Source organism: Peromyscus maniculatus, chromosome 6 (assembly GCF_049852395.1).
Source record: "Peromyscus maniculatus bairdii isolate BWxNUB_F1_BW_parent chromosome 6, HU_Pman_BW_mat_3.1, whole genome shotgun sequence".
NCBI classification, from domain to species: domain Eukaryota; kingdom Metazoa; phylum Chordata; class Mammalia; order Rodentia; family Cricetidae; genus Peromyscus; species Peromyscus maniculatus.
Window position 1 is genome coordinate 2,768,250 of NC_134857.1, and position 18,017 is coordinate 2,786,266.

Below are 18,017 nucleotides of genomic sequence, written 5' to 3' on the forward strand. Positions count from 1 at the left end.
TGTATACTTCCTTTTAAAACTGAACCCATAGGTTTACATAAACTAGAGACTTGCTGTGGAATTTGGTGCAAATCTCCAGCATTTATGGATAGGTTTGTGCTAAAGGTGGACGCTAGGGCAGAAATCCACGGAACTGCCTCCCTCAGCTCACCCGATCCTGTCACTCAGCCCTCACTAGCCAATCAGAGCTTCGAGCAGATCTGCCAGTCAGAGGGAAGGGTTCTTCCTCCCGACGCTAGGGTTCCCGCTTAGCTCTTTTGCTGAGGAAATCGGAAGTTGGCTCATGTGTTGTTCCTTGGGTTCTGCTGAGGCTAGAGCTCTCTGCACCCGCGACACGGTGATCAAGGGCTTCTGTTCCCATAGTGGGAGGAGTGGCCGGCCATGGTGAGCGAGGGGATGCTTTCTGCAGACTGGGAGGAGTGGCCAGCTGAGCCGTGGGAACCGGGTGTTGGGTCCTCCCGGGTCTGAGTGAGAGCCAACAGCCAGACGCAGAGTTTGGTCTGATCTTGCCCGGTTCTGTGTGTCCTGCGAGTCCCACATGTTCCTTCTCGGTCCTGCGTGTCGCGCCTGTTTCTTCCTGATCCTGTGTGTTCTACATGGTTCTTGCAACCCTGTGGGCTGGGGCAGAAGCCTCTGAATAACTTAACTCCGTGGGCTGTGTTTGTGCAGAGCACTGGGAACAAGACTTAGAAATATCCATGTTGTTGATGTCACTGTGAAATGCTGGCTCCTGTAGTCCCTGTATTGTCACCTTGGAAGGCAGATTTGCCAAACACAGAGAACTCTGGTCTCTCTAGTATCTTTCAGGAGTTCTGCACTTTCAACATTTAACATTTAGGTTTAGTATCTGTCAGTGGTTAATTTTGTGGAGCTGGTACAGGACATCTCCTGTGTAGAGTAGCACTCCACTGCTAAACTGTGATGTAGAAGAGTAGAACGATGGTAATAGAATTGATGGTAAAATGATTTACCCATTCTTAGGAGACATTAAGTCACAAAGTAGAATTAAGTTAAGGGAGGGCTGTCTCCCAGATATTCCTAAGATAAGTAGTATGCCAACCTTGCCTTTTAGAGATTAGTATAAGAGTAAATGCTTGTTCCCCAGAATTAACCAGCCATTAAGCAACATTCCCATAACAAAGGAGAAAATGCTAATTTACAACCAGCAAAAAGGGTCCCCCCATTGCCTGCCCCCTGTCAAAGAACAGGCCTCTAACATGCTGCTCAAGGGCTTGTAACAGGGTCACAAACAACATTAAGTCCTGATGTTCCTTCAAGGATATTTTAACTCTAGAACAGCTGTATCTCCAGTCTCTTTGAAAAGTGGTTTTGAGTCAACGTCTCTGATGTAGATTGAGGTGGACTTGAACCCTGTCTGTATCCCTACAGGGCATTCCCTTTGCTATTGTCCTGACTAAGCACCAGGAATTCTTGGACTGCAGGTCTGTAGCACCACAGAGTTCTAAAGTCACCACTTTGAGTCACATAGTGGACTGTCTGTCCATTGCAGTAACAGGAAAGGATTTGTGTGTGGATCATGGCATCTCCCTTCAGACCAAAAGAGGAGGAACAGTGTCCTGTGTACACTGCACGGGGAACAGAGTAGGCAATAGCTAGACCATGGGCTGGAGTTTAAGGCAGTGAGCTGCAGAGGTCTCCATCATAAAAAAGGACCTGCTGGGCAGGGGGAGTGACTTCCTGTGTAATTTAACTCCTGGTATTATTCCTTCCATGTGAATGAAGATAGGCCGAATTGGTGGGTGTACAATTTAGGGAGGGTAACTTGAAGTACTGAGTCTTCAGTTTCCAGTTAGGGAACTCCCCTGTGCAGATATGTGCAATCCTGGTTGACACAGTTAAGTCAGCTCAGAGGTTTGAGACACAGGCCACTGGCTTTACCTCCATGTGTCAGCTTATAGCACCCAGCAGCTGACAGTTTACATGGGAAAGTCATGCAGTGTCTTATGAATGGCATTCTCTCTAGCAGGGAAGTGCCTACTCTGTTGCAAAGTCAGTACTGCTAAGTGTTCTTCCAGTTATTTCTATCATTTTAAAAAGTCAATTAGGGTTATCATTTTTAAAATTTCACTTTCTTTAAATGCATTACAGCTTGAATCTCTATTTCCCAATGTTTCCCTTATTTCCTTAGGTGCTATTTATTTATTTATATTGGTTTATAGAGCAGTGGTTCTCAACCTGAGGGATAAGGCTACCTTTAACAGGAGTGGCCTAAAACCATTGGAATACACAGATATTTTTATTACAATTCATAACAGTAGCCAAGTTTTAGTCATGAAGTAGCAATGAAAATAATTTTATAGTTGGGGGCTCACCACCTCATAAGGGACTGTATTAAAGCATGAGAGCATTAGGAAGGTTGGGAACCACTGGTTTAGACCAGTGTCCCCTGTAGCCCAGGCTTGCCTCACACTACATAATTGAGAATTGCTTAGAACACCACATCCTGCCTCTGCTGCCCAGTGCTGGGAAGACAGTCCTGCAAATCCTTCCATGCTGGGCCTTGACTGCTCAGTGAGATGGAAAATAGACCAGTGAATGAGTGTCCTCCAACCTCTCTAGATTTCACTGTGAAATTACAGATGAAGTGGGACCTGTGTAAGAGTTGAGTTCACTGACCCACTGTAAAGCAGGTGTAGTCACAGCACGGAAAGGGATGGCAAGAAGAGGGCGAAAGCTTTCCTGCTGTGACAGTTGACAGACAGCAGCAATGAGTATTGAGGTCATCGATTTTAGACATTCCATAAATGTCCTAACTGGCCATTTCTCTGTTCCACAGACTAGACAATCAAGAATCTGGATAAAGAACTGAATTTTCGTGAAACAAAATTACAGTCGTTACACCAGTTCAACCTAAATAGAAAAACTGGATAAAATGGTCTGGCCCTGCCTCACGTGACTCTTTTCCAGGTTTAAGATTTACAGCCTGGGAGAAATGCATGAGTAGTACTTAGTGTGCTCTAGTACACATCCCTAGTCTCTGGAGCACATGGCCATAAAGCCTGTTTCAACTTTCTAACATAATTTTTGGAATTATAATTACCTAATTTCCACTATCTCTTTCCTGGTTCCAAGCCCTCCCATAGATCCTTCATTGTGTTCTAATCCATGACCTCATTTTGGTTCTACAATAGTTACTGTTTGAATGTGACCTGTGTTTGGCTTCAGGACCTCTCAGCTATGAAGCAAAGGGTTGGCTTCACTGGGCATTGAGTGTGTAATGGAATGTGCATGCAAAGGACCCAGTGCCTTGAAAGAGGAATAGGAAGTGCTCTAGAGAATGGAATATTCTCTAAACTACAAGTTTCTCACACTAGATACCTGTCCAACCCTAGTGTGGAAGGGCAGAGCTGGGAAGGCTTGTGCTGTTTGAGTCATTGGATCTCTGCTCACCCAGTAGGTGGTGATGTCCTGAGATAATGTCCTGAGATACAACTGGGTGGTCCTGACTAATGAGGAGCTTTGGGAAGGCTTAGCCATCAGGAGCACCAGTGGGAGGTAGCTTCCAAGTTCTCTTTGGGATTCTCCTCTGCTTCTGCTATAGGGAGCTCTAATGAACACCATAGCTATGCCATGGTGAGTGTGGGGGCCACTGTCCAGGAAGAGCAGGTTGGCTGAGCTGTCAGAGTCTGAACTGCTGGGACTGGGATAGACCATGAGCCAGACTGTGTTTCTGTTGGTCCCTGTGGTGACCTGGGTAGTGTCCCTTGGCCTCTGATCCTTACTGAGTATGAATTCCCTGGGGATGAGAAGGCTCTGCCACCCTGGCATGGGAGGCTATGATGCTTGTAATATCACTGTCCAGTGTGCACACACAGTCTTTGCTTCTGTGACAGTGGGAATCTGGGAAGACAGATTGGAAAACTGAAGGTTTGGTTTCTGCAAGTTCTGGATGTTTACTTTTCCCTTTCAGGTTTGTCTTATAAATGTTACAGACAGTTTAGAAAATGGTAGAAAGGGAGTGATGGGGATCATCCTTCAGCAATACATGATGAGAATGCTTTTAGCTTTCTGTTACTGCCAGCCACTGTGATGTGATTCAGTGAAGGTCAGTTCCAGGGGACAAAAGGAAGCTCTGAGCTGCAGAGGTATCTCAGGTTGCATGGTTTTGGGCAGGTGGATAGGGCAGATGCCACATCTTGTGACATAATCTATGTGGTTGGAATCAGACATTAAATTACTCTTCTACAGTGTTTTCCGTGTGGGCATCACTGGGGCTGGGTTTGCCTGAAAACACAAGGGAGCATGAAGGCTGCAGAGCTATAGCAGGGTCTGCAGGAGATCACCTCCCTTTGCAGAGAGAGCTCTAGAACATGGGGCCTCTCTTAGAGAAGTATCAGTAGCTAGAGGGTCAGAAACAACAGGTTAAGGTCACTTTGAGTTGAAAGTCGTGAAATCTGTGTTTATTTAATTTCTATACACATAGAGTCTTAGGCAGCTGCCTGCCTTTCATCTTGCCTTAAAAGCACTGGGCTATAGGCATGCACTGTTGCAACTGGCTTTATAATGCAGAAGTAAAGGGGTAGTTGCAAGATGAGTACTGTATATGTTAACCCACTTTCTTAGTCCTGATGTTTACTAAGAAGAGTTTTTGGAGTGATCTTTTGGATAGTGTAGTCTTGTGAGGGAGAGCCACACTTAAGAATTGACACAAAGCCATGTATACAGTTCTGTTGACTTTGTAAGTTCCATTTCAATGGATCCTTAGGGAGTCTCTCTCTCTGTCTCTCTCTCTCTCCTTCTCTCTGCCTTTCTGTCCCTCTGTCTCCCCCTTTCCTTCTCTTTGGTAAAAAAGATCATCAGTCAGTTGCTGAGGTGGCTTGGGTAGGATTCTGATTTAATGAAGTAAAAACATGGGCAGAAGGGTTCTGCACTGTGCCTTGCTCTACATGGAGTTCATAATCCTGTCCTGGAGGTTCTCAGCAAATTGCTGCTTACATCTGGGAAAGGAGCAAGTCCATACTCCTATGTTTTATGTACTTTGTCTTCAAACATGGCTCATTGGTATTTGAGAAATCACTAAAAAAAGGAATAGTGTCACTGTCTACACAGGCAGTCTACACAGCAAATTTTATTAATTTTGTGTGATGGCTAATATTGATTTTCACCTTGATAAGAGTCAGTCAAGGGACACTCTTCCAGTCACACCTCTGAGGGCTTATTTATATCATGTTATGCTCTGAGGTGTGCTTATGAGAGATTATCTTGTATATTAAGTTCATTGAGATGAGAAGACTCTTCTGCCTTTTAGAAATGATAGCACCATTCCATTCCATGGATTTGGTACTGAATTATATAATAATGACCAACATTTATCACCATCTGCTTCTTGACTATGGATACAGTGTGATCAATCACCATTACCTGGCACCATGGTTACTTCTTATAAACCTTCTTTTTATTGACTTTTAAATTTTTACCTTTTGAGTGTCCACATGTTTACACCGCAACATTCAGTAAAGTGGAATAAGTCACCAAAGCAGATATGGTGTCCCAACCCTGTCATCACAAAACTTAGGAGGCAGAGGCTGGAGTTTGAAGGTTTCAACAACATCCAAGGACTGAGTGTACAATGGGTTATGGAGACAGGCCCCCAGGAACAGACAAGTCTAAGGTAGGCTCAGGAAACTGTCACTTGTTGTCCCCTACAGACCAGAACAAGCCTGTGGGCCTCTGCGTAATCTCACTCCTGATGCTGGGAATAGGAGCACTTCCCAGGCTCCATCAGTGCACCATCTCCAGGTCAGGACTAGATGGACCAGACAGGAGAGACTCCCGGGAGCTGATACTGGATCTCAGAGAAATGAAGCACCTCCAGTGCCCTGGGAACACTCAGGTCCTTTCCTGTCTCCTCCTGTCCTTTCCCATCTCCTTCATGTCTCCTCCTGTCTGCTGTGTTTATTCTTTACCCCTTTAGATCCCCTCAAATTCAGTAAGCTGTCAGGTAAAAGTAGAATCCACATACAGTAGACCGAAGGAATAGATACTACCTTTGCTTGATATCTGGGCAGAGCCCAGACAGTTTGGTAATTTGCTGGGATTCTTCTGCCTCGGTATCTTACCTGCCAATCCAAGACTGAAGGGCTCATGAAGAGCTGATGACACTGTAACAGATATGAAACACCTGCGGAGAGACCCTGAGAGGTCAGTGAGTACAGTGGACACCTGAAGGGGTGGTAGGTTCTTGGACTGTAGGATGACCAAGGAGAGCTGCAGTTGTGGAGTAGAACTGGGGTGGTAGGCAAGCTGTGTGTGCTAGGTGTTATGCCCAGATCATAACCCCTAGAGAGACCACCAAGGACGAGCATACCAGAATGCAAAAGCAAGGTTTATTTGTTACAAGTCATGACAGGGAACTCATCTCAAGCCATCTCAAGTGAGGCAGAGAAGAGTTACTCTTTCTTGGGGAAGTTAGTTTTTATAGGCAAAACCCATAAAATTTCTTAGAGGGGAGGGGGTTAGTACGGGTCCATCCTTGATTGATCAAGTTTTTCCCAGGCCTGGAATTTATCTTATTCTAGCTTATCTGTTTGCCCTGTCAGGAGTTTTACAACTCATCTCCAGGGTCTGGTCATGTTATCTCCAGAGAGGGGCATTTTGTGGTTAATTGGTTACCATCAGACATTCTGACTTTGTTCTTTTGAGTTCCTGGGGCTGGCGCCATCATTTCTGGTGACTTGAAACTGGCCTGGGTCTATCTATATTGAGATATCTTTGTCTAAGGCCCCCTTTTTGAGACAATAGAGTGAGGGTCTTGTGCCTAGATCGCATCCCCAAAGCTGCCACTGGAGACTTTAGGTACAGAATGCAAAAGTAAGGTGTTTTCTAAGTTTACAAGCCTCCAGGGAGGCTCTTCCAAATCTCTCACTCACAGCAGGGAAGTTGAAAGGAGTGCTCCCCTTTCTTTGTGAGGCTAGTTCTTAAAGGCACAGACCATATAATTTATTTTAACCCGCCTCCCTTTTTTTAGTCTTTTGGTCGAATATCCTGACTCTGCGTTTTCCAAAGTCCCTGTAGCAGATACAGCCACCTGGGGAAAAGGAGTCTAAGTTCTCATCTATACTTAGGAATTCTGGTTTAAGCTTCTCTTTGTCTGTAGGGGATAGAGTTGGGGGGGGGGGGTTACTGAGGTATCACACTAGGGATGGCAATAGGAGCATTTCTCAGGCAGAGCCTGAAACATGGAGCTTCTGCAGTCTCTGAGAGCCCAGGATATCATTAGAGTCTCAGAACCTATGGGATTTAGTCTATCAGTCTGTTCAAGCAGAGAACCTTACTAATACTGTTTTGTTTCGTTTTCTCTTGCCCAGGGGAAGATGTTGTAGATAACAGTAGTACTCATAAAGCACTTGTTCCATTTCTCTCTAGGTATTCAACTTACTGTGTAACGAGGACTATTGGGGTCCAGCCTCCTCTATTCGTCTTCTTCCCAGAGTTTCCAGAAGAGACACTATGCCAGAATAATCTGAGGGAAAGGAATCTAAGTACACCGAGCTCTTTTGTCCATCCACTTTATTTTTCTGAGACAAAATTTGCCAGTTCTCTTGGGGAACTGGTCCACAACCTTAAAAGCAGTAACTCTTTTTTAGTACAGTAAAAAGCTTTCAAGGTCCCCACAAGAGCAGTGATAGCTTCCTTTGCATCTCAAAAGGGGAGTGAATAAAGGAGGTGGATCAAATACAGCCTGGAATGAGTCAGAAAGGGAATTTATGTGTTCAAAATATATTCTTTTTTTTCATTTTTTATTTTATAATTAAATTTAATTTTACATATCAGCCATGGATTCCCCTGTCCTTCCCCCTCTCACCCCTCACCCCCACCTTCCCCCCAGCCCACCCCATTCCCATCTCCTCCAGGGCAAAGACTCCCCTGGGGATTCAGCTCAAAATATATTCTTCTAAGTGGTTAGGTGAAACGTTACAAGTTTATCATAAATGTGCTCAGACTGCAATCTTACATGTGATTAGGTAAAAGAGCCTAAGAATCACTAAAATATAATTGCTTTTCTTTTTCTATGTTGCCATTTTTTGCAGGGTGCGCATGGGGGCGGGGGAGTATTTGATAGCTAGGTTACTTGCATCACAGTTTGAAGCACCTGTTAGGAACAAAGCCATTTGTTCTAAGTCAGTTGTTCTAGGGTGCCACTTGGGCCCTGAAAGAAAGGGAGTTCTGAGCTTAATTTGCACAAGAAGCCAAGCTACCCTACCTAACATCCTGGCCTAGGCAGTATCTCCATATGGGTGTTTACCTTAATTCAGGAGCCTAGCAGGTGCTTTGTCTGGAGCTGGCCCTGGATTTGGATGCTCCCTGAAGGAGATAATTGCAGAAGGCAGACATCTAATCCTAATGCTAAAAAGGAGCAGAAAGCCTGGAGGCAGTAAACATTGCCTGCCTGACTATATCCAAATACCTTAATTGTACAAGCCTAAGAAATGATCAATCCATGCTGTTCTTGGGGAAGCTGAGAGTGCACATGAAATTCATAGCAGAAAACAGCAGATATATTAAAAACCAGGTAACACCAAATACTCCTTCAGACTTGAGTTTCTCTGGAAAAATTCCTTGATTCTTCTAGGTAATAGTTTTACCATAGTCAGCTGATTTCCTGATTCATATTCCTGTGACTCGTAGCAACTGTGAAGACTACACTTCATATTGTTGTTAATTGTCAAGAGATTGAAAAGAATTTCAGGAATAAAACTCTAAAGCAATGAAGCCATCATCCAGCCTTCTGATGGAAGAAAGATCTATCTTGTCTGTGATCTGATTCTGGCTTTTCTCTCCTGGTTGTCTAAAGTCCCTGTGGCAACCAGGTAAAATGTACCTGAGTTCATCAGACCTCAGTGTGAAGCCATAAAACAGACATTTCATTTTGTGTCCTAAAATCTCTCTTTAATTGTTAATATTCTGGGCATCTTTCAACCTGGTGGGGAGGGGAATCACTCCACTCCACATTGTGTAATGGGCTGTGCAAGCTAGTCACGTGGTGTCCAGGAGGAAGAAGGGGAAGTGCCTGTGGAGTGCAGGAATATAGCAAGGTCAGCTATTTGAGCCAGGGACCAGTGCTGTTGTAATGGAAATCTGCAGATCTAGAAAAGGTCTGTGTCTTGGTTGGAAGGCAGGGCCAGGAACCACTCACTGTACAGAGTCTTTAAGCACACTGTTACCCTAAGGAAGGTGCTCTTGTCACTCAGGCCTCACTAGCCAATCAGGCCCTCCAGTCTGACCTGCCAGTCAGAGGAGAGTGGTGGGGGTGGGGCTTTCCAGGAGACAAGTCTACTTGCCAATTGGAGCTATGTGGTTATCAGCCTCAAGGCCATTGTGTCTTTAGTCAGTAATGTTCTTGAGATATCCTGTGTTCCCCTTATGCAGCACTGTGTGAAATGCCTCCTCCTGAGTTTGCCCCATCATATGATAGTTTCTGTTGTCTTCATAGAAGTCTTTCATTTTCTTCCATTTCCCCACTGGAAGCAGTACACAAGATGCTATTCTTCTTAAGAAGTTTACTTGGCATGAGGCGTAGCTCGTGCAAGACCTCCCCACCTCAGCCTTTTTTTTTCTGCCTTCTACTTTTCCTACCCTTCTCATGCCCTGATACCTTCACCCCAGGACCCTGTCACTGAAGAATGACCTGCTGTTTCATGTTAGTGGTGAACATTAAGGAATAAATGTGGAATTATCTTTGCTGTGTGAGTTTCCCATCTGCCTAAGTGGCTAGACTTGCAATCTCCTGATCCTATTTAAATGTTCAAAGTGTAACTGGAGCCTGAACCTAAAAGCAACTTAAGGATGACAGAACATGTGGAATGCAAAATCTGTTCCAGGCTGGCTCCTCTTTGAGCATAAGCCAGAGATCGATGTATCCTATCATTAAAGAAAGTTTTCTTTATTAATCCCAAGTGTGTGGAGTGATTTCTCCTTTGGAAGGAGTATTCATTCTTGAACAGCTGCACCTCCAACTATTTAGAAAAATGTTTCTGAGACAAACTCTCCTATGTTGATTCAAGGGGCCTTGATCCCAGTATATTGGTCCCCAGGGCAATGACTTTGGTGTCTATGATTAAACATTATAAATTCTTAAATTAAAGGACTCCACCACCTCAGAGTTTTAAAATTACCCATTTGTGTCGTGTAGTTGACTATCCATTGAAGTCATAGGAAAAGGATTTGCATGTGGAACATGACTTCTGCCTTCAGACCAGAATAGGAGGAATAGTTTATTGTGTGCCCTTCAGAGGGAAACAGAGTAGGCAACCAGTTGCTGGAGTCACTATTATGAAGAAGGACTTGATTATAGTTTTCCAGCATGTTTTAATCCCTGTCATGTGAATGAACACAGACCAGATTGGTGGGTGTACAATTTGAGACAATTAGTTTGAGCCAATGAATATTGGTTTTCTAATTAGACAACTCTCCATTGCAGATATGTTCAGTCCTGCTTGACAGAGTTAAGTCAGCTCAGAGGATTGAGAAATAGACCATTGGCTGTAACTCTGTATGTCAGGTTACAGATCTCAGCAGCCAGCATGTGCATGTGGGCAAGAGCAATCAGTGTTTTATTAATTGTATTTCCTCAACTAGCGAAGGTCCTACTCTTTCCTAATGTAGTTAAGATTTTATCTTCAAAATAAATTTCTTTTGTCATGCTAAAAAGAATTATTGTTATTATTTTTTAGATTTCATTTTCTTTAAGTACATTTCGTTAAAGTGTGACACCTCTGGCAGCCTAGGTGCAGGGGGGCGGGCTTTGGACCTGCCCCAATGGAATGGACCAAGCTCTGCTGACTCTCCATGGGAGATCTTGACATGGAGGAGGTGGGACTGGTTGGGGGGGAATACTGGGGGTGTGAGAGGAGGGAGGAGGGGTATCTGTGGTTGTTATGTAAAATGAATAAAAAATTTCTTAATGAAAATTAAAAAATGCAATACTTCTGTAATCCCCATTTGTTTCTGTTTTCCAATGTTTCTTGGTCATTTATACTTTCATTCCTTTTCTCTCAAGTGCTGTTGATTTTTTATTTCTCTTAAGAGCAATGTTTCTGTAGGCTTGCCTCATGCTATATAGCATTGTTGAGCATTGTTTTGAAAACCTAATCCTTCCTCTGTTGCCTGGTGCTGGGAAGAGTCCTTCAATTCCTTCTAGGTTGGGTCCTGACTGGTCAGTGAGAAGGAAACATAGACCAGTGAATCAGTGTCCTCCAATTTCTCTGGCTTTTACCGGGGACATAGAAATGAAGAGGGACCTGGGCAAGAATGGAATTCACTGACCAATTTTGAAGCTGGTATAATGACAGCACAGAAAGGGAGGGGCAGGAAGGAGGGTGAAACATTTCCTGTTTTGGCAATATTTGAGATTAGCAATGTGGTAGGTAATCAATTTCAGATGCTCCAGTAATGTCCTGACTGGTCATTTCTTAGGATCCACAGACCAGGGCAATCAAGAATCTGGATAAAGGACTGACCTTATTATGAAATCAAATTATTATAGTTACACTAGTTCAACCAATATAGGATATCTGTGTAAAATAATGTGGCCCTGCCTATTGGGACTATTATTTTCCTGGTTTAATGTGTTAAGCCTGAGGGAGAAGGCGTGAGTAATCATTGGTGTGCTCTCATACAAATCTGCAGTTTCTGCAGCACATGGCCCTAAATCCTGCTTCAACTTTTCTAAATAGTTCTTTGAGAGTATAACTACATCATGTCCACAGTCTCTTTCCTGCCTGCAAGCCCTACCATTGTCCCTCATTGTTTTCTAATTTCTGGCCTGTTTTTGCTTTAAAAATAGTTAAATAATAGCAACACTTACTTTTTGAATGTGACCTATGTTTGTCTGTAGGAGTTTCCAGCTAAGAAGCAAAGGGTTGGCTGCATTGTACATTGAGTGTGTAATGGCTTGTTCACACAAAACACTCCATGCCTTGGAAGAGGAACAGGAAGTTGTCTGGGAGACTGGAAGAATTTCTACTAAAATACTAGGGACCTGTCTCCTGGGGTGGAACTGTAGAGCAGGGGAGGCCCGTGCTGTCTGAGTCACTTGACCTCTGATCACTCAGTAGAGCAGGTGCTAATGTCCTGAGGCCCAGCTGGGTGGCCTAGGCTAATGTGGGACCCTGGGAAGGTTTAGTAATTTGGAGTACCAATAGAAGGCAGCTCTAGAGAGCTGCAAGGGAGACCAGAAGCCATGCCATGGTGAGTGTGGGGTCACTGTCTTCACTGTCACAGAGCAGCAGCAGTTATACTGAGCTACAGAGGTTTCTCAGTTGTGTGTGGTTTTAGGTGGGTGGATAGGGCAGATTCCACATCTTGCGACATAATCCATGTGGCAGGAAATTGACATTTAATTATTCTCTTACAGTGTTTTCTGTGTGGGCATCCGGCCCCTCAAACAGACACAGCTTCACAACTATCTCCCATATGCAGAGAGTATAGTCTGGTCCCATGCAGGTTCCACAGCTGTCCATCTAAAGTTCGTGGGTTCCTTTGAGCTTGGTTCAGTTGTCTTTGTAGATTTCCCCATCATGATCTTGACCTCCTTGTTCATGTAATCCCTCTTCCCTCTTTTCGACTAGACTTTCGACATGGAGCTTGGCCAGGTGCATAGTTATGGGTCTCTGCATCTGCTTCCATCAGTTACTGGATGAAGGCTCTATGGTGACAGTTACGGTATTCACCAATCTAATTACCAGGGTAGGACAGTTCAGGCACCCTTTCCACTGTTGCTAGTAGTCTAATCTGGGGTTGTCCTATGGATTCCTGGGCATTTCCCTAGCACCAGGTTTCTCCCTTAACCCATACTGTCTCCCTCTATCAAGATATTTCTTTCATTGCTCTCTTACTCTGTCCCTCCCCTAGCTCGACCATCCCATTCTCTCATGTTCTCATCCCCCATCTCCTCTCCTCTATTGACCTCCCCTCATCCTCAGTTTACTCATGGAGATCTCTGTTTACCCTTCCCATTGTGATCTGTTCATCCATCTTAGGGTCCTCCTTGTTTCCTAGCTTCTCTGCAGCTATGGGTTATGGTCTGTTTATCCTTTGCTTTACATCTAGTATCCACTTATGAGTGAGTACATGTTATGGTTGTCTTCCTGAGTCTGGATTACCTCACTGAGGATGATATTTTCTAGTTCCATCCATTTGCCTACAGATTTTATGATGTCATTGTTTTTACAGCTGAGTAATACTCTGGCTGGTGTTGCCTGCACATGAGCATGGGCTATCTGCCTGATTTGAGTGCTGGAACATGGCCTCATTCCTCTCTTTCTGAATGAAAATATATCCTGTGCCACTGTATGTTGCAAAGGTTTAACTTGTTTCTTGATTTTAGAATATTTTACATTCAAGAGATAATCGTATCAGAAGAGACTTTGGATATTTGAACAGTGTTGGAGCTGTTACAGACTATGACAATCATTGAAGTTAGACTAAATGCACTTTCCTATCCTTTTTGTTGTTTTTTGTTTGTTTATTCTTGTTTTATTTATTCTTTTGTCATACAATACATCCTGACCTCAGTCTCCAATTCCTCCACTCCTCCCAGTCCCCATCTCCTTCCCACTCTCCCAGATCCACTGCTCTTGTTGGTGTATCAGTCAAATACATCATTACAAGATGCAATTAAACTAGCCACAAACCTTCATATCAAGGCTGGATTAGGCAACCCAGGAGGAGGAAAAGGGTCCAAGAGTAGACAAACTGGTCAGAGACATCCTTACTCCCACAAACATATCAAGCATGTATGCAGAGGACCTGGCACAGACCCATGCAGGACCCATGATTGCTGCTTCTGTCTCTTTGAGCCCCTTTGGTTCCTGCCTAGTTGATTCTGTGGACATGTTCTCCTGGTGTCATTGACACCTCTGGGTCCTACAGTCTACCCTTATGCAGGGTTCCCAGAGCTCCAGCTAATATTTGGATGAGGATCTCTGTATCTGCTCCCATCAGCTGCAGGAGGAGGCCTCTCTGATGACAATTGGACTGGGCACTAATCTATGATAATAGAATATTGTCAGATATCAATTCATTGACTTTTTTTCTTTTTGGTCAGTTGTATATGGTTCTACCCTAGTTCTCTGAGCCATCCAACTTCTGGTTCTTATTCATCCAAGCAGTGTTGGACATGGGCTTCCTCTTTGATCTTGGGCCTCAAGTTAATTCAGCAATTGGTTGATTGCTTCACAAATTCCAAGACACCATTGCCCCAGAATATCTTGCAGACAGGACAAGTATGGGTTGAATATTTTTGTGTCTGGGTTGTTGTCCCATTCCCACCACTGGGAACCTTACATTGTTATATAAGATGGCCAGTTCAGGCTCCATATTCTCAAATACTTGGAGTCCTCATTAGGGTCACCCTGATAGCTTCCAGAAAATTTCTACCATACTAGGTTTCCACATCACTTCCAAAAGCTCCCCTATTGCACTCACCTTTTCTTATATTCTCTCCCTCTGTCCCTCCATTACTTACCTGATCTTTTCTGTTCCTGCCCCCAGTACACCCACAAAATCTATTTATCTCCTCTTCCCAGGGAGATCCATGGATTCCCCTGCCTCTACAGCCATCCTTGTTATTTAGCCTCTCTGAGTCTGTGGATTGTACTGTGGTTATTTTTTTACTTGACAGCTAATATCCACTTGTAAGTGAGTGCATATCATGTGTGTCTATGTGGTTCTGGGTTACCTTGCTCAAGACATTAAACAACTCAATAAACTAGACATCCACAAGCCAAATAATCCAATTATAAATATGGTACATATCTAAATAGAATTCTCAATAGAGGAATCTAAAATGACTGAGAAACACTTAAGGAAATGTTCAACATCCCTAGCCATCAAGGAAATGTAAATCAAAATTACTTTGGTATTTCACTTTGCACCTGTCAGAATGGCTAAGATCAATAACACAAGTGATGGCTCATGCTGGCCAGGATACGGAACAAGGGGGACACTCCTCCACTGCTGGTGGGAGTGAAAACTTGTACAGCCATTATGGAAATCAATATGGCAGTACCACTGATAATCGGGAATCTATCCACCTGAAACCCAGCTTATGACTCTTGTGCATAACCCCCCCCCCATTCTCCTCTATCCTGTCACAAATACACTTGCTTAACTATGTTCAAAGCTGGTTTGTTCATAATTGTCAGGAACAGCTATGTCTGTAAGAGATTGTGTTGATGATTGATGTGGGAAGGCTCTTCCAGTGAGTTGGCAATATCTCTAAGCAAGTGGACCTAGGATGGATAGGAGAGCTGGCTGAGCACAAGACAGTGACAAAGCAAGTGAAGGCCAGGACACAGTGTTTGCCCATGGTTTTAATCTTCATTTTCTATACCACAATGATGGATTGTGACCTGGCAGAATCAGCTAAATAAACTTACCTGAGATGATTTTGATTAGAGGATTTAATCACAGCAGCAGAAAAGCAAGTTAGAACAAAAGGTGGAATACCAAAGTGATTGTGCTGTTGGGAAGTATCTGGGAATGTTGTCTTCTAGAGGAATGTAGAAGATATCGGGACTTAAATGGCAGAAGTCATAGAAAGCTCACACAGAGCTCAATAGGCTGTTCTTGTAGGACAAGGAAGATGGGACTTTTGAGAGTAATCCACACAGAGGAGGTCAGTGTCATAGATTTTAGTGAGAAATAGACTCCATGAAAGATTAAGCTAGACATCCTTTGTGTCTTATTTTGGCCTAAAATCTTTCTTATTCTGTCCTTGCTCTGAGAAATTGAGTAAGGCCAAATTAAAAAGTAATGGGCTGATTTCTTAGATGGAATATTGAATCTGTTGGATGCTTATTACTGATGACTCATTCAGATCTACAGTGAAAAAAAGCAACAAGTTGGACAGAAATAAATGACAACAAAAGGTAGTTTCAGATGGCAGTCATGTGCTGAAACAGTGGCAGGAATTTTCAAGGAGATCACCATTAAAGAGCAGGCCCTTTTCTACAGTGGAAGCCTATCTAGGTACCCTAAGGGCATCCTGTTCTGCCTTCAATTAATGGAAGGATTAGGCAAAGTGATTCCTATCACCCAGAAGCAGCTTCATATAAAACCTGCTGCAACTGTGGTCCAAGCTTGGCAAGGTCCATCTGAATAGGAAGGGAAACTTGTGCTGGCTCTGGAAACAAGAAAGAATCAAAATCTCAGGTCATGGATTCCTGGTCTGTGGTTTTAGTTCAGCACTCTTGTAGTCATCTATGGTTGGCAGAGTCAGAGCCCCAGTTAGGAGCCTGTGAGAATCCATTGCATGAAGCTTTGAGCATGAGCTGGGTTGCATTTTGAGACCACAAGACACTGAGATACATAAGCTATGAGATATCTGCCATGGAGAGCTGCATATAGAGAGTAGAAGTAGCCACAAAGAGATATATGAGAAATTTTTGGGAAAATGAGACACCTAAGCCCTTTGAAACTGAAGCTCCATGTGTCTGAGACAGAAGTACAGGATTTGGTGTTTGCCTTGCTAGGTTTCAGTCTTGCCTTGGTCCAGTCTTCCCTCACTGTGTTCCAGGCCCTCTTTGGGAATGGTAATGGGTATTCTGTGCCAATGTGTGTTGGAAAGATATAACATGTTTTCTGATTTTACAAGATGTGATGAGTCAAGTGATCACCTTGTGTCCAAGGTGTTCAAAGAGACCTTGAACATTTGAAAGGGTAGGTGCTGTTAAAGATAATGAGGATCATTGAAGATAGACTAGATGCATTTTGATCATGAGGTGACCATAAGCATATAGTGACCTAGGTCAGAATGTATTCGATTGAATGAAAACCATCCCAGATAGGATGGTGTATTTGAATACTTGTCTCTCCTTGATATCTTTGTTTAGTGTGCTTATAGAACCCTTAGTAGAAGGAGTCTTTCTGGATGAAATTCCTCATTGGAGAAGGGATTTGAGTGTCTATAGTCTCAATCCATTTTCTATGCAGCTATATCTCTAACCCCAGCAACAACCCCCACAATAAGCAAGCAACACACCACAGCCCAGACACCTTACCAGACAGCACAGTTTCTGGTGTTATCATGCCTCTAGTTACAGCTCCATCACCACCAAAGTCCACCAACACTGGAATAGGATCATCAGTGTCTCCAGGCCTCAGAGAAACAAATAGGACCATGACAATACCTTCAACAGCATTAAGCACACCAGAGGATGCCATCCCATCATCTGGAACTGGGACACCCACTCTTCCTGAGAAGTCAGCTTTAACTCCACTCTTCTTAACACTGGCCAACGTCACTTATACAAACAAACTTTTGCCCATGATGAGTATGGCAGTTACAAATACCTCTTCACCAACTACAGCCACTCTAAGGAGAACTGTTCATAGTATAGCCCCATCTGAGATTCAGGAAAGGACACAGCAACTGTATCCCTAACCCCAGCACCAAGGTCCTCAATGAACAAGTCACCAGACCCACACCACAGCACAGTCACACAGACATCTTCCCAGCCAGCCCAGATGGGCTCAAGCACAGGCACTGGTACAGCCCAATCACCTGAGCATTCCATAGCCCTTGTCCTTAGCTCATGTTCTTTGTGTCTGGCTGTCATGACTTCACCGTGATTATAGGTGATATCACTAAATCCCATATGATACTGTTGAAGCAATTGCTATTCAGTGCTAAGCCATTTTGCAACCTGAGTTTTTGTCAATTTTGTTGTTTTTATTTTTTGTTTTTGAAGAGAAGGTTTCTCTGTGTAGCCCTGGCTATCCTAAAAGTAGCTCTGTAGACCAGGCTGGCCTAAATTCAGATATCCGAAGATTTTGGCTCCTATGTCCTGTGATTAAATGTGTGCCATCATGCCTGGGCTTTTTTTTTTTTTTTATATTATTATGTGATGGGCCTGGAATGTATGTTTTTGTACATGTCAAGCATATGCTGTTTTGCTTGAAATTTCAAATCTGGCAGAGTGTACTATTCTTTTTCTCAGGATGACAGTACTCATGACATTAAAGCTGTATGAGCCTTCTGAGTCATTCAGTTG

General features: G+C 43.6%; 1 protein-coding gene across 1 annotated transcript in view; it reads left to right on the forward strand.

Moving 5' to 3' along the window:
- The first annotated feature begins 219 nt into the window (after positions 1–219).
- Positions 220–18,017, forward strand: part of LOC102913074 (uncharacterized) — a 28,609-nt gene continuing 10,811 nt past the window's right edge. Inside the window, exon 1 of the mRNA XM_076573831.1 lies at positions 220–384. Within this exon, the coding sequence (XP_076429946.1) occupies positions 382–384 (3 nt within the window). The 5' untranslated portion in view covers positions 220–381. The remainder of the gene's footprint in view (positions 385–18,017) is intronic.